The sequence below is a fragment of the Rhineura floridana genome, chromosome 18 (assembly GCF_030035675.1).
Source record: "Rhineura floridana isolate rRhiFlo1 chromosome 18, rRhiFlo1.hap2, whole genome shotgun sequence".
Classification (NCBI taxonomy): Eukaryota; Metazoa; Chordata; class Lepidosauria; order Squamata; family Rhineuridae; genus Rhineura; species Rhineura floridana.
Window position 1 is genome coordinate 25,413,585 of NC_084497.1, and position 14,623 is coordinate 25,428,207.

At 41.7% G+C, this 14,623-nt stretch overlaps 1 protein-coding gene across 3 annotated transcripts in view; it reads left to right on the plus strand.

The window, feature by feature from the left end:
• The first annotated feature begins 2,125 nt into the window (after nucleotides 1-2,125).
• Nucleotides 2,126-14,623, plus strand: part of PRKCZ (protein kinase C zeta) — an 84,541-nt gene continuing 72,043 nt past the window's right edge. For 2 of the 3 annotated variants that reach the window (XM_061600661.1, XM_061600662.1), the window contains exons 1-4: nucleotides 2,126-2,568; nucleotides 6,542-6,756; nucleotides 11,462-11,583; nucleotides 13,994-14,083. In XM_061600661.1, the coding sequence (XP_061456645.1) occupies nucleotides 6,686-6,756; nucleotides 11,462-11,583; nucleotides 13,994-14,083 (283 nt within the window). In that variant the 5' untranslated portion in view covers nucleotides 2,126-2,568; nucleotides 6,542-6,685. The remainder of the gene's footprint in view (nucleotides 2,569-6,541; nucleotides 6,757-11,461; nucleotides 11,584-13,993; nucleotides 14,084-14,623) is intronic. The other variant, XM_061600660.1, reaches the window with a different exon arrangement.

The following is a 14,623-nucleotide window of genomic DNA, read 5'->3' on the forward strand; positions in this document are numbered from 1 at the left end:
TTGCAAATCTTACATCTTAACTCCAAAAGAAATTCCACTGTCAATTCTGCCTTACAGGCAGAAAATCAACAGGCTCAGTCACGGGAGGGGGGGCAGATAACAGGGGAAAGCAACAGTGTTCTTGCTTTGTGGGTGGGTCTCCTGGAAGCATCTGGCAAACTTGTGTGGGAAACACAATGATGGACTAAACAGACCTTTGTCTAATTCAGTAGAGCTCTTCCTCTGTTTTTAGAAGAAACATTTCCCTCACCATTTAAATTTCCATAACAATTGTTTGTAACCAATAAAGAAAGATATAAGCATAAACCTAAATGCTGCAATGCCAAACATTCTCAAATAAGAGTAAGCCCCACTTAGCTTAACAGAGCTTATTTCTGAGTAAATGGAGAGCTAGTGTGGTGTAGTGGTTAGCGTATTGGACTATGGCCCGGGAGACCAGGGTTTGAATCCCCACACAGCCACAAAGCTCAGTGAATGACCTTGGGCCAGTTGCTGCCTCTCAGTCTCAGAGGAAGGCCACCTCTGAATCCCGCTTACTATGAAAACCTGTTCGTAGGGTCGCCGTAAGTCAGGATCGACTTGAAGGCAGTCCATTTCATTTTCATTTTCTGAGTAAACAAGCACAGGACTGCAGTGAAAAGCCATTGTATAGCAACCCGTTACTCATAATCAGGTTTCGTGGTATCTTCCTCTCTTCCAGTTTCCCCCCCTTTCCTGTCTTTCTCCTCTCCTTTCCTCTCTTTTAAACCTATTTACCCCCTTCTCTCTCTTTGTTGGTACCCTTAATTGTTATCGTTTTTCCCCATTGTTGCCTGCTCATTAATTACATGCAATAATACAAACTCAACCTGTTGGATTTCTGCCTGAAACCTCAGCCACGTTTAAAAAGAGCATGTGGCGACATGCTCTTATGATTATTTCTTCTTTTAAAAGTGCCTAAATTGTACTCAACAACACAGCATAGGATTAAAAAGGAGACAGACCAAACACGTTCTTTCTCTCAAACTATTGATTATGTTTTAAAATGCATGGGATTCTTATTTTATTTATTTATTTAAAATATTTCTATCCCGCCCTTCTACCCTATAAGAGGGCACTCAGGGCGGCTTACAAAAATAAAATCAAACACGTACATAATGAAATTGCAAACAATAAAATCACAATTCTGTCCTCACCAAAAGTACCCTGTGAGGTAGGTTAAACCAAGACTCTGATTCTCAGTTAGTTTTATGGGTGATTGGGTGGATTTGAACCGGGACCTCCGCACACGCAGTCCAATACTCCTAAGCCAGTGGTTCCCAAGCATTCCCTCCCCCAGACCACTCGAAAGTTGCTGAGGCTCTGGGTGGCCCACTTAATGATTTCTTCTGCCTGTTGTGACAATTGTGCTGCACCAGATGCTGTAGACATTTTAACTGCATTTCTGCTTCTTTTGTATATCTTGCATTTGACTGTATTACAATTCAAATTCCATAGAATTCAATTTGTGTGATGCAATAAAATACAATGTAAAAGCTATAAAAATGCAATTATAAACCAAGAGAAATATTGAATGCGATGGATGTGCTCTCCTCTCCCATCTTCAGCCACAGGCTGCTTGCCATGAAGCTGGCAGACCACAGTTTGGAAACGCCTGCTCCAAACAACCCCCAGATGTTTTGGACTACAGTTCCCATCCTGAGGCTGATGGGAGTTGTCGGCCAAAACATCTGGGAGGGGGGCACAGGGTTGCCGAATCCTCCTCTAAGCACAATAAACAAACGCCACAATCCAAAACTTCGTCAACCCTTCCTTGTTGCTAGGCAGCCTGCCTCGTTGCTAGGATGCGTCCCTATTGGATGTAGGTGACTCTCCCTTCCGTCTCTCTCTCTCTCCTTCTCCTCCATTGGCTCCCTAAACCCTCCTTCTTCCCTGTCTCCTCCCCCTTTGACGTCCTTCCCCCCCCCTGGTGCGCCAGGTAGCGACCCATGTCGGCTCGCCATTGGTCCAATCTTCTCCTCAGGGGCGGGGCCGGGGACTGGCTCCAGGTGAGGCCGCCCGCTTGTTGACTATAGGCAGGTAGAGCGTTGGGATGCGACGGTGGAGGGGAGGGGGAAGAGAGACGCGATCTGATTGGTGAAGGACGAGAGAAATGAATCCCGTCGGGGTTGGCGTCCACCATGTTGGGAGGAAGAGGCGGCGGCGCTGAGGTGGGAGGGGAGCGGCCAAGGCTGCGGGAGCGCGCCTGCGCGTGCCCGGCCGCCAGACCCGCCGATCGGCCGGCGAGCCCTCCCTATAAACCAGGCGCAGGGTCTGGGATTGACTCAGGAAGAGGCGGGCGGGGAGGACTCTGGACTCCCAACTCAGTGCGCTCCAGCTTTCTCTTTCTCCTCCTGCCGTTCGCTTCGGAAGTTGGAGGAAACTTCCACGGGGTGGGCAAAGCCCGAGACCTGAAGGGAGGCAGAAGAATTCGGGCCGACCCTCCGCCCTAAAAAAGTTTTTTTTTAATTTTGGAGGGGGACTACAGAGGGGGCGAAGGACCTGGAGAGGGTGGCGACCCCCAAGCGGGACTGAGAGAGGGAAGGAAAGGTGAGCCGAGGAAAGGAGGGAAGTTTTTTGGGGTGGTGGTGGATGGGAGTTAATGGGGGTGAGGGGAGGGCTTGGGAAGAGGATGGGGGTGAGGAGAGAGTTGGGGTGTCTGTGGCAGAGGAAAGCCCCCTGCCCCAAAAGTGACAGAGGGAGTATTGTACTGTCTAAGTTTTTAAATTGTGTTTTAAATTGTTTTTATAAGATCTGTTTTAAATTGCATTTGTTTTAATGTTTTTAGTTACTGTGAACCGCCCAGAGAGCTTCAGCTATGGGGTGGTATACAAGTATAATAAAACAAACAAATAAATATTATTATTAGGATGAGTAGTGTTACTTGGTTGTGTTGTCTTGGCTTGTAAGCTGCCTTGTGGAGGTGGTGTGGCTTTTGAGATGTTTTAAAATCACCTTTGTTATGTGTTTTTTGTTTTTTTTGGCCAGAGTAAAGGAATACACAGACTTTGCCAGAGGAATTTCTTCTTCTTGGCTGTGTCCTGTGTTGCCCTACTCACAGTGCCGGTGCCAGGCTATTTTGTGCCCTAGGCAAGGCTAACTACTTGCACTCATGCACACCCAAATTGCTAACTTCAATTTTTAAAAGCAGAGGTAGAAAAAATGAAAAGCACAAAACTTGAAACTGACAAATTTATTTTAGTTGCATTTTTTCCAAGGATTAAAAAAACTAATCTGTATGAAACTGTGCTCCTCAAAGGTCAGTACTGTGCCCCTCTGAGGTCTGCGCCCTAGGCGGCTGCTTAGTTGGCCTAATGATAGCACTGGCCCTGCCTACTCAGAGTAGGCCCACTGAAAGTAAAGAACATGACTAGATGCCTAACATTTTTCAAAAAGTTTTTGAAGATGTTTTAATGTGTTTTAAAGTCTGGTTTTTATTATGTTTTCAAGTGTTTTTAGTGCTTTTGTTTGGCCCCCCGGGCTCTTGCTGGAAGGGCAGGATATAAATCAAATAATAAATAATATATGAAGTCTGTTAATTTCAGTGTGCCTACTCTGAGTAAAATTTAAGTTGGGTACAGCCTAGTAGTAATAGTATTAGGCACTTATAAAGGATGGGAGCATTTGTTCCAGTGCACACGTTACTTGAAGGAGTTTAAGGCTGCACACCCTATATTTAAAGCACAGTATTTCCCCCAGAGAATCCTGGGAACTGTAGTTGGTTAAGGGTTCTGGGAATTGTAGCTGTGTGAGGGGTGAGCTACAGTTCCCAGGATTCTTTGGGGGAAAGAATGTGCTTTAAATGTATGGTGTGTACACAGCCTTAGTGTTTGGGGAGCAAAGTGAGAGAAAGCAAGAAGAGTTTTTATTGTTTTATGATTTCATCTATTGCCATGACACTGTAAAGAAGGGAAGGACAGGTCTTTGATCCAAGGAACTTACAATTAAACCTAGGCTGCATATACACCATACATGTAATGCACATTTCCCCCCCGCAAGAATCCTGGCAACTAGTTTACCCCTCACAGAGCTACAATTCCCAGCACTGTTAACAAACAACAGTTTCCAGGATTTGTGGGGCGAACCAATGTGTTTTAAATGTGCTTTAAATGTATGGCGTGTTTAGAGCCCTAGATGCATAGCCTTTGAATGGGGGAGAAGGAGGAGTTGATTTTTTTTGTGTCAGAAGAAGGATGCCTGCCTTCCAGTTATTGATGTAGGCCTGAAGTAGTGTGGAGTTGAGGGAAAGGATTGAGAGAGGGTAAGCTGGTGCTATTATTTATTATGGTGGTTGTATTTATATAGTGTTATTTAAGTACTTGGCACTTTACAACAACAGGAGAATGCCTTGCCTTACGGGGCTTGCATTACAAGAAGTGGAGGTGAAATATAGCTGGGGATAAATATAGAAGGTATTGTGAGTTACACCTGCTTGAGCTTAGTTAGGTATTGGAATGAGAGAGTTGTGAGGAGGAAGTTGATAAGACGTTTTTGCAAAGGTATGTGTGGGGTAATCTGGGTGACACTAAGAGTGGAATTGGAAAGAGTGTGTACAGGAGGTGGTTCAAATTAGTATTGGTACTAATTAGTATTAGTACTGAGTGTTGGACTACAACCTAGGAGACCAGGGTTCGAATCCCCACACAGCCACGAAGCTCACTGGGTGACCTTGGGCCAGTCACTGCCTCTCAGCCTCAGAGGAAGGCAATGGGAAACCTCCTCTGAATACCGCTTACCATGAAAACCCTATTCATGGGGTCGCCATAAATTGGAATTGACTTGAAGGCAGTTCAGTGTGGATAGAAAGCAGGTGTAGTAGAGTATGAATATGTGAATGTCACAGGACACTCTACAGAAAACTGAAGGCTAAAATCCTATGCACGCTTACCTAGGAGGAAGATGCAGATCTATTGAACTCACAGAGTTGCACTGATAGTTCGGGAAAGTTCATTTTTTTGGAGAGAGAGGATAATGGAATTCCCTGAAAAACTGATGGTCTCAGCAAGTCTGAAGGGATGAGTTATGACTAAGCCAAGGTGAAAAGATCTCTGGTGTGTGTGTATGCTTTCGTTAGAGACTGGTATATCGCTTGGGGGGGGGGTTGTGGAGACTTTGGGGCAGGACACACTGCTGAGGGAGACTATCCTTTTTCTCGGTGGGAGGGGAGCCATATCGGATGAAGCAGCAGCCACAGGTATGCAAATGTGTGAAGGTCAGCGCTGTAACCAGACTGAAGAAGGGGGCATAGCGGCCACATGGAATGTGTTATCTGTCTTTAGTGATGTTTTTGCAGGCAACTCTGGCTATTAGGTTAAAAATAAAGAGGTTTTTTAAACGAAAAGATCCTCACAACTTTCAACTTTGTAGACCTGAAGAAACCCCTCAAATTCATAAATGTTGTGAGCTTCCAACTTGACCTATCTAAATGTAAGAGCTTTTAAAAAGGTGTAGTGCTTTATAGCTTTGGTTAATGATGCAATACACAAAACAAAATGCAATTTTATTGACACTTCTCCTCAAATGTACTTTCCTCTCCTCAGTGGGAGGAAAAACTACCAAAGACTTTTTCTTTCCTTAGCAGAGAAATGTATGACTGTCCAGAGTACTTACTAATGTCTGAGACAGAATAATTCTATTTATCTAAAATGTCAATTCATATCCTTTGCCTAAATATTTTGACATGCATAACACGTGCAGTGCCAAAGCTTACAAAAGGAAGACTTTCAAAGCAAAAAGTGTGATGCAGCTGTGTATAGTAGACAGCCTTAATGCATTGTCTGAACCTGATCTACAGGGAAAAGCCTAACCTTGCTACATACCTAGAATGCCATTTTATACTTTCATAGCTTCCCTGCCTATGTTTTGAGTGTTTGCTTCATAGAAAATGATGGAAGTGGGCAGATAACTTGCTGAGCAATCCTGGCTTGTTCGCACTCTGAATCAGAAGACTAGATTTTCCTCCCCGTCTTGGATATTGTAGCAAGACTCTCTTGCTAAAGTTCCTTTTTGAAACATAGGGAAGTAAATAGTTTTGTGATAGTGTGGTCAATTTTTTTTTCCAGATCCAGAAGAGAAAGATAAAGTACAAGTCATACTTCCCACCCCAATGAAGTTTGTAAGAACTTTAGCAATACTCGCATTTGGAAGTGAAGGTATCAGGAATAGGGCCAACTAATTTCTTTGCAAAAGAGTTAAGATTCAGTTTGGTAAGCAACGATGGCTTACATCAGTGGCTGTAATATTGCCTAAATTTCTGTCGGATACAACTTTTGTTCTTGAATACAGTTTAAATTAGGGCTGTTTTAAATGAGTTACGTTACATTTCAGGACATTGTTTTTATATTAGATATTTAAAGAAGCTTTAGAAATTCTGTAGTATAAAAATGTCTGGATACTAGAGGGAACATGAATCGCTCCATTGATTTGTTGGTCATCTTTGCTGTCTTGTTTAACACAGTATGTTTGCTTTCCAATCATTTGTTTGCTTTTTTGTGCATTTATACCTGTTTTTGTTTGCGTGCAGCTTAATGGGGGTATTACCTTGGAAGAAAAAGCATGGAAACTTTGCCTGCTCATTTATTACAATTCTCCATCTCTCCTGAATGATTTGGAAGACAAGTCTATACATTCAGAACATATCTTTCACTTTGACTGCTGGATTAGTACTATGCCCAGCAGAATGGGATCAAAAATGAATATGAAGAAAGACTTCATCAGAGTAAAAACTCATTATAATGGGTAAGTCACATCCAGGGGTTTTTGTTCACTGCATTTTGCTTGTCTGTCAATTTCCTTGCTATTTTGTTTTGTCTAGTTATTTCATTATTAACAAAAATAACACACAAAAATGCATTAGATTAGGAGAAATTGCTTGCAAAACTACATACAAACATCTGTTTGTTAGGAGAAATTCACCCTAAAATGCTGCAGAATTTTCATGAAGTTTTCATGAATTTAAGACTGGAAAAATGAGAAACGGAGAGACCTGAAATTGACAGATCCTTCCATCCATACTCCAGAGTAATAGTTTGGATGGGTAGAAAGACTGCACAGTGTGATTTGGTTAGAGGTTTCTTTTTTTAAAAAATGATTATTTTAAACTTCCATTCCCTAAATTAGTTATGCACAGGCAGGGGTGCCAACAGGATTTTCTGGGCCCAGTACACAGTGTGAATTGTGCCTTCTGCCCTATCTGCATAAATTTTCCATATGCTAATTGTATGCATACAGATGAAAATTGAGAAATACATCTCATCATAGTGAGGAAGACTAATGCTAAGTCAGGGGACCCCTTATCCTCATTTGGGCTTTGGTAAGTGTAAGTTAGTGTAATCTTTGTTCCCTGCAAAGGGCTATTACCCCACAGAAAAAATAAATCATAGGCCACACAGGCAAGATACCTGACAGACAGAATAACAGCAGGTGAAATTTTTCCCATAATTGCATTTCTGTATTAAAAAGGCTGAACCAATTGAATTTCTGCTTGCCACACAGCTGAGAAAAGCACAAGAGCCCTGCTGTCCTCCAAAGTCAATCCCAAACCATGCAAAGAACTCCACTGCCATGAACTGTAAAGCCAGTTATATTACTGTGGGTCAGGGATGGCTAATTTGTGGCCCTCCAGATGTTGCTGAACTACAATTCCCATCATCCCTGACCACTGGCCATACTGGCTAGGGCTTATGGGAGTTGAGTCAAACAACAACCTGGAGGGACACAGGTTCCCTATCCCTGCTGTGGGTTTCATCTTAGGCTGGCATTACTATACTCGGTGCAAGGCCAGGTGTGATATTTCAGATGGTGGGAGGGTCAAAAGATTTAAGATTTTCTGCAGTCAGGGTTCAGCCCATGCTTGGATAAAGCACATCTGTTGTAGTGATTTGTTAATACCTCATATAACTGTAGCAATATTATCAACACAGGTCTGTCACCCTATTACTATTTTTGAGCAAAAAAGGATTGGAGTCTTTGGCGTTAATATACTCATTTAGGTTTTTATACCAGGAGGAACAACTCACTTAAAAGAGTTCCCCCTATTTTTATGCTGTGGGTGGAAAAGCAACCCTCCCCTCATGTTGCTGCTCCAATCAATTTACCAGCCCCCCACAACTGCATTTCCATAAAAAAAAAACATGCCAAGAGACCGGATAGCAGAAGATGAAAGAAGGGCTTCAAAATTAATCAGGAAGACCATAAAGCAGCTTCAAAACGGACCAGGAAGTCTCTTCTCTGTTATTTGAAGGAGGGATTTCCTGGTTCATTTTGAAGCAATTTAGGTATTCTGTGGTGCACGCATGACTGTCTATTTCTCTCTAGCTCTTGTCAATCATAGCTGGTGAATTCACTCACACAGACAGTAGTGGGCTCATTTCTCACAAAGTGATTGGTTTGAAAGGTTCCTGTACATTCTTCTTTATATCTGTTGTCCTGCTAGGACTGGAGACTTTTTCATTGTCAGGGCTCCCTACTGGGAGCAATACCCTCCTATACCCCTTCTTGGTGGGGTCTGTACATAGGAAACCTCAATAAACTAGTGAAAGCTGAGCTGCTGGATATAAATGATGGTTTAGGATTCACAGCACTGCATGGCTCTCGCAGGCAGCTCATGCTATAACCCTATGGGTTGTTTTGACTTCTGCTTTGAGCAGTTCCTGCCTTCCCCAATCATAATGTAAACGGCTTTTCAGGCTCCCTTGAATTAAGTGATAGTGAGCAAGATTGGTGGCTGCTTTTTGTGAAAAGCCCATCTAAATCCTCTTGGAACACATGGAACGAGTTTCACACTTCCTTGGATCCTGGCTGTGCCACTGTCTTGTGCTGCTTTAAAGAGTCTGGCAAGTAGTTTCTTACAGCTCAGCTCACAATTCACCTGTTAAGAGGTTGGATTAAAGGTTTAGCCCCATTAGTTTTAATGGAACTGGCAATCAGAACCAAAACAATTGTGCTGGCAGTTCTGCTTGGGAATCTGATGTGATGCTGCAGAGTAATGCCATGTTGTACTTTGCAGTCTGGTAGCCAATGGTACACCTCATCCTATGCATGGTCAGTCATATACGAACAATGACATTGAAAGAGGTTTTGAGCAGTAATGTGGGATGGAAAATTTTCAAAACAGAAAACTTTCCCTCTGATAAGTTCATTAGTAACAATGAATGTATGCCAATTGCAAATGCATTATTAGACAAGCTTGGAAGTTTCAGTTTTTAGTTTTGTTTACTAAATATGAGTAAAATAAACATGCTATATTATATCACTCTAGGGCGTCAAAACATTTTCCCATGCAAATTATTCTTTGCTTAGGAAAATGTTCCAGTTCAAAATTTCGTGTCATTTGTACTTTTGTGAAGATTCTAGATATGGGATAGAAATAGGACAGCAGTTTTAAAACTCAATATACATTCTAGAAAATGCTGGATTTGTTTGCATTGAGGTTCAGGGTTGCAGTCCTATGCACATGTCACTAATTTGGGAGTAAGTCCCATTGAGCTTGGTGAAACAGTTCTGAGTAAGGGTTGCGCTATAAGGCTTGCATGTGAAATTTTCATTGTGATTAAGGTTAAATGGATTGTCAATCAGGCTGTTGGCTGTGAGTGCAATAAAGTTTGGGTGGTTGTTGACAAATGTAGTCTGTACAGCATTTCGGGAACGTTGTTCATGGCATACTTAAGCTATAATTTCAAGCAACACTCAGGTTTCACTGTATGAGGAATTTCATTGTTTATAATAGTGATATGTTTCAGTTTTTAATTCGGAGCAACTTTGTCCTTTTAGATTAGCCTCCTTTAAAGTGGGTTCAGTGAAACTTACATCTGTAGTGTAGGGACCCTTAATTACTCAGCTTGGGTGTGTTGATCATTCATGAAAGATTGCATAAGTAACACTGTATCAAATCGTGGTATAAACTGTAGCAAGACAATACCAGTGTGGATTCCCATTTCTATATGATCAGACAAGTCAAACTGCAGTAAAACACAGATATCAAACTGCAGAATTAGTGTCAAGAATTATTCAGGAAGGTACTAAATAATGCAGTGTGTCTGTTAGTGGAGCGGTATACCTTTTGATATTATAATTAAACAAGTGGACTAGTAATATACCATTCATGATTGTTAATGTGTCTCCATGGAAGCTTGGGAGGGTGGATGTTTGTATATCTTGGGTGTGACAGTGCTTTAAGCATGAGTGATCATGCTGGATGACTGAAGTACAGGTCACACTTGCAGAATCTTCCTTTATGTAAAGCATTCCTTGATTTGATTTGTTTATATATAGTTCATAGAATTCTTCTAAGTTAAAACCTGTTGACTAAAATGCTGAGGAATGTGATGAAGTTTCTTTTTAAGTACATGCATTTCATCACAGTATAGTAATATAATGTTTACATGTTTAGTAAGTATTTTGCAAGCTGCCCAGAGATACGTGCTGTATGAGTGCTACAGACATGTAAGAAATAAAGTAACTTCTCCTCAAGGTTGCCTCATGGAATATCTAGGCTTGTTTATGACTCTGCCTCCCTAAAAGTGCTGTTGTAGCTGTTGTGGTTGGGAAAGGTTGTGCTGGTTTGCACATAACTTTGGCATGCAAATTGTGTATGTGGTGGGATTTGAGACTTCTTTGTAGTCTTCAGTTGCATTTGGCTCTTTCAGTGTGAATCAGGAATTATGTGCATAGGTTCTACCAATGTTATTTATCCTCCAGTAAAAAAGGGTGGACAGATCACTTGAGGGGAGCCTGCTCACTATTTTAAGTATTTATAGACCACACCTTCATAAAATACAGAGAGTGATAGGCAGCATACAAATTACAATGAAGTCAATAAAAATATCAGTAAATACATCAAAAATACTGGTTAGTAAAAAGAAATTCACATTGTAAAAACTTGTCTATATAACTCTGTTTCACGTGCCAGGGCCTGCCACACTAAAAGCTCAGTCCCTAGATATTATAAATGTTAGCCCTGGTTCCACGTGCAAGGCGGAAGCACATAAACCCAAGACTTCCCCATACACTCTTGTGATGCACGATCTATATTTTAAGGTTGAATGTATGGACTTTATGGTCCATAGCTAATTTAAGGAGGTGGTGGTGATGAAGCTAAATAAAGCAGGAGAACTGTGTCATTATCCAAAAATTAACAAAATTGTAAGGAAAACTTGTGAAGCTTGTTCTAACCTCTTTTCATAGACCCAGTGAATAAAATACACTCACTAGTTCAGCTGTCTAGCTGGAGTCTGTGAGACAACTCTGCTATCCTCTCAGCCTTAACATTATTTGCTTACATTTATTTACTGTACAGCAAGTGTTAGGTTTCAAAAGCTTATTTGTGAGATCTTGAAATGCAAAGCCTCTAAGGGTGTTGATAGATTGCCTCAATTTTGGTGAATGCCCTGTGATTTAAAGTGAACACATATAGCTATTGAATCTGTGAATTCATCTTTTTCAGGGATATCCTTATTACAAATCTGGGTGCATCCATCAGCTATGGTGAACTTTGTGATGAAGTGAGAGAGATGTGCAATTTACAACAGGATCAACCAATTACCCTTAAGTGGATTGATAATGAAGGTATTTCAGACTCACGTAAAGATGCTTTTGTGAATATTTCTCTGATGCATTTTACAGCACAGTTAATTAACTGGGTGTGATGAAGATATTAAATAATTTTTAATTTTGCATCATTGAAGGTTTTCAAAATTTCACTTAATAGATAGCAAGGGATATCCATTTCAGTAAAGCCCAGATAATCAAGACTGTATTGTAGCTTTCTTCAAGCCATTCTGAAAATTTAAGGCATCCTCAAATACTGATGCGTGAAGCATAACCATCATTTATCAATGGTGTAGGTGTGATTCTTTCCCACATAGGTATTGTGCTCTTGCACAGAAGGATCGGCGTACAGCAGGGCACCGTATCTCCCCATCCCCCAGGATCTGTGGAAGCATTGGATTATTATGGGGCATAGGAGACCTATGGATACCTTGCATGCCCCTGCTGGAATGTGACTCCCTTTCTTTCTACAGTGTCTATACATGCACTGGGGAGTGAGGTTTTGTTGCACCCTTCAGCAGGGATGGGAGACTGGCCCTACAGATGTTGCTGGGCTACAGCTGCTGTATGACCCTTGGCCATGCTGGCTGGAGCTGATGGGAGGTGGAGTTCAACGACCTCTGATGGGTCATATGATCCTCACCCCTTCTCTGTGTGGGTCCCTTTTCAGGAGGCCTGCTTGTGAGGAGAAGAAACATTCCCAGTGACGAACATAACATGTCACACTTAACTAATACAGTGTGTATTTGTTTTTAGCTGCCCTCTACGAGGGTATCTCATGTTGGTCAGGTTTCAGCTCTCTGAAACGTGGAGGTGGGTCCCGCTTTGCTCCTTCCCTAGCAGGAGCAACAAACCACAGTCCCTGGCATTTTGTCCAAACTGGAGATCACAGTATGTTTTGCTTCAGACATACAGCAGCTTGTAGTCCAAGAACAAATTTTAGCTTCGCATTGTGGTTTCTATGGAGAGAAGCAAATCGCAATCCCTGAGTTAAATGTAACACTAAGCCAAGGATTATGGTTTGTTGCTCCTACTAGGGAAGAAACAAAGCGGAAGCCATCTCCTCATTCATGGTAAGCTATCTACTATAGTTTACTTTGAGATGTGGATACTGCCAGTCTCTACGTATGCCGTTCGGATCTCCTTGGAGGAAGGGATATCAGTGTGATGAGAGTAAATATTTTTGGGTGTTACCTCCTTCGATTTCCAGTTACATCTGTTAAAATTATTGTATGAGCTTCCTCTGCCACTTAGGACGAGGATCAGACATAAAGCACTCATACTGAAAAAAGAGTGTACATCTTCAGCTGAACAGTTCTTAACCACTGTCATTTTTATCACGGTCTCAGGAACTGCATGGCCTGTTATTTGTTCTTGCCCTAGTTTTCTTAACATGCTAGGGGATAAGCTTTTGCTGGTACCCAAGTACTAATTTTCTTTCATACCTCATCAATGTCTTCCCATCCTTACAGTTCTTTAAATATCGTTATTTTCCTTTCGTTTTGTATTGTTCTGTACCAGGCGTGCAGAACCTTTTCAGCCAGAGGGCCACATCCCCTCATCGGCAACCTCCTGCGAGTCGCGTGCCAGTGGTGGGTGGGGCCTGTGTATATGCGATTCTTTTCTTTTTACAGTGGGCTACATTTCAACCATGAAAAAGTCAGGTTTCTATGCCCACATCTCTTCTTCCAGGCAAGCAAGAAGGGGTATGGTGGTTGGATACATTCCAGTCTGGTAGAAACATGCACTTCATGAATATTAATTTATTCAATAAGAATTCTGTACTGTTTGAGGATTCTTAGGGAGAGCCGAAAAGGCGTTAACCTCCATTGACGCCAACTGAAAGCCTGTTGATTGTGATTAGACAGATTGTCCTATAATGATTCTTCCTATTAGTCAAAATTGAAGCAAAACAAAAGTCAACAGAGCAGAGTTGTTCCTGTGCTTCCATGTGCATGAGGAAGCTTTTTTTCCTCCAGCAGTAGGCCTTCACGTCTTTAGAAATGCCCCCCTGAAGATTGGAGGTTATTGGGAGCAGCCCCCACTGCGGTGGGAGAAGCCCCATATGTCTGTGCAAGTGCTTTGCATGGGCTTCTCTGGATCACTCCTTTGTAGTAAGATTGTTTCTTTCAACAAGTACATGAATGTCTTATCGCTGGGTTGGATCCATTACTAGTTCCACTCAGGGTAGACCCGTTGAAGTTAATGGACATGCAGTCCGTTAATCTCAATGGTTCTACTCTGAATAGAATTCAGTGGGATGCAACCCTACGTGCTTTGTTTTGCTGAGCTTCTGAATTCTGTCTCCTTAATCTGTTTGGCCTGATAGGTTCCAAATTGTATCCTGACAGTTCAAACAAAACCCTGAATCGTAGAGCCATGTAAATTTGCTTGCTTAGTTGTCCTTGTTCTCTTTGTCTTTTGATAGGCGATCCTTGTACCATTTCATCTCAGATGGAACTGGAAGAAGCATTCCGCTTGTACTGTCAGCATAGAGAAGAAAGGCTCATTATTCATGGCAAGTGATGGTGCTAAATGAAAGTTTCTATTTAACTTTTGTAGAATACACAGTAATTTAACATACCTTTTCGTCTGGTATCCTCTTAATAGTTGACATTACTGTCAGAGGCTTGGGGCAAAAAAACCTGGTTTTGGTCTTTTCTGTCTTTTTTTCAAAATGTTTATGTAAATCAAGGGTACTGTTGCTTACATCTTCATATTTTTATACAGGATCCTATCTCCTCCCAGCATCTTTCTGTTCCTATATGTGTTCCTATGTCCTACCATCCTCCAAGTATATCTGTGCATATCTTTCTGAACAAAGAGAAAAAAATCCTATATTTGCTTTCAAAGCTCTCCATCTTGACATGACCCTGTCAAATTGGCGATGGCTAGGCTGTAAGAACTGTTTTGTTGGCTGCTTGGTATTGAGATCAGTAGGTATATGTAACTAAACCATTCACATGATATGAAATGGCTCATTGTGAATTGGCCCAATATACCCTGCCACCTGTGCCTATTAGCCTGGCTGTGTCTTGATGCATAAGGTCATCTGTCT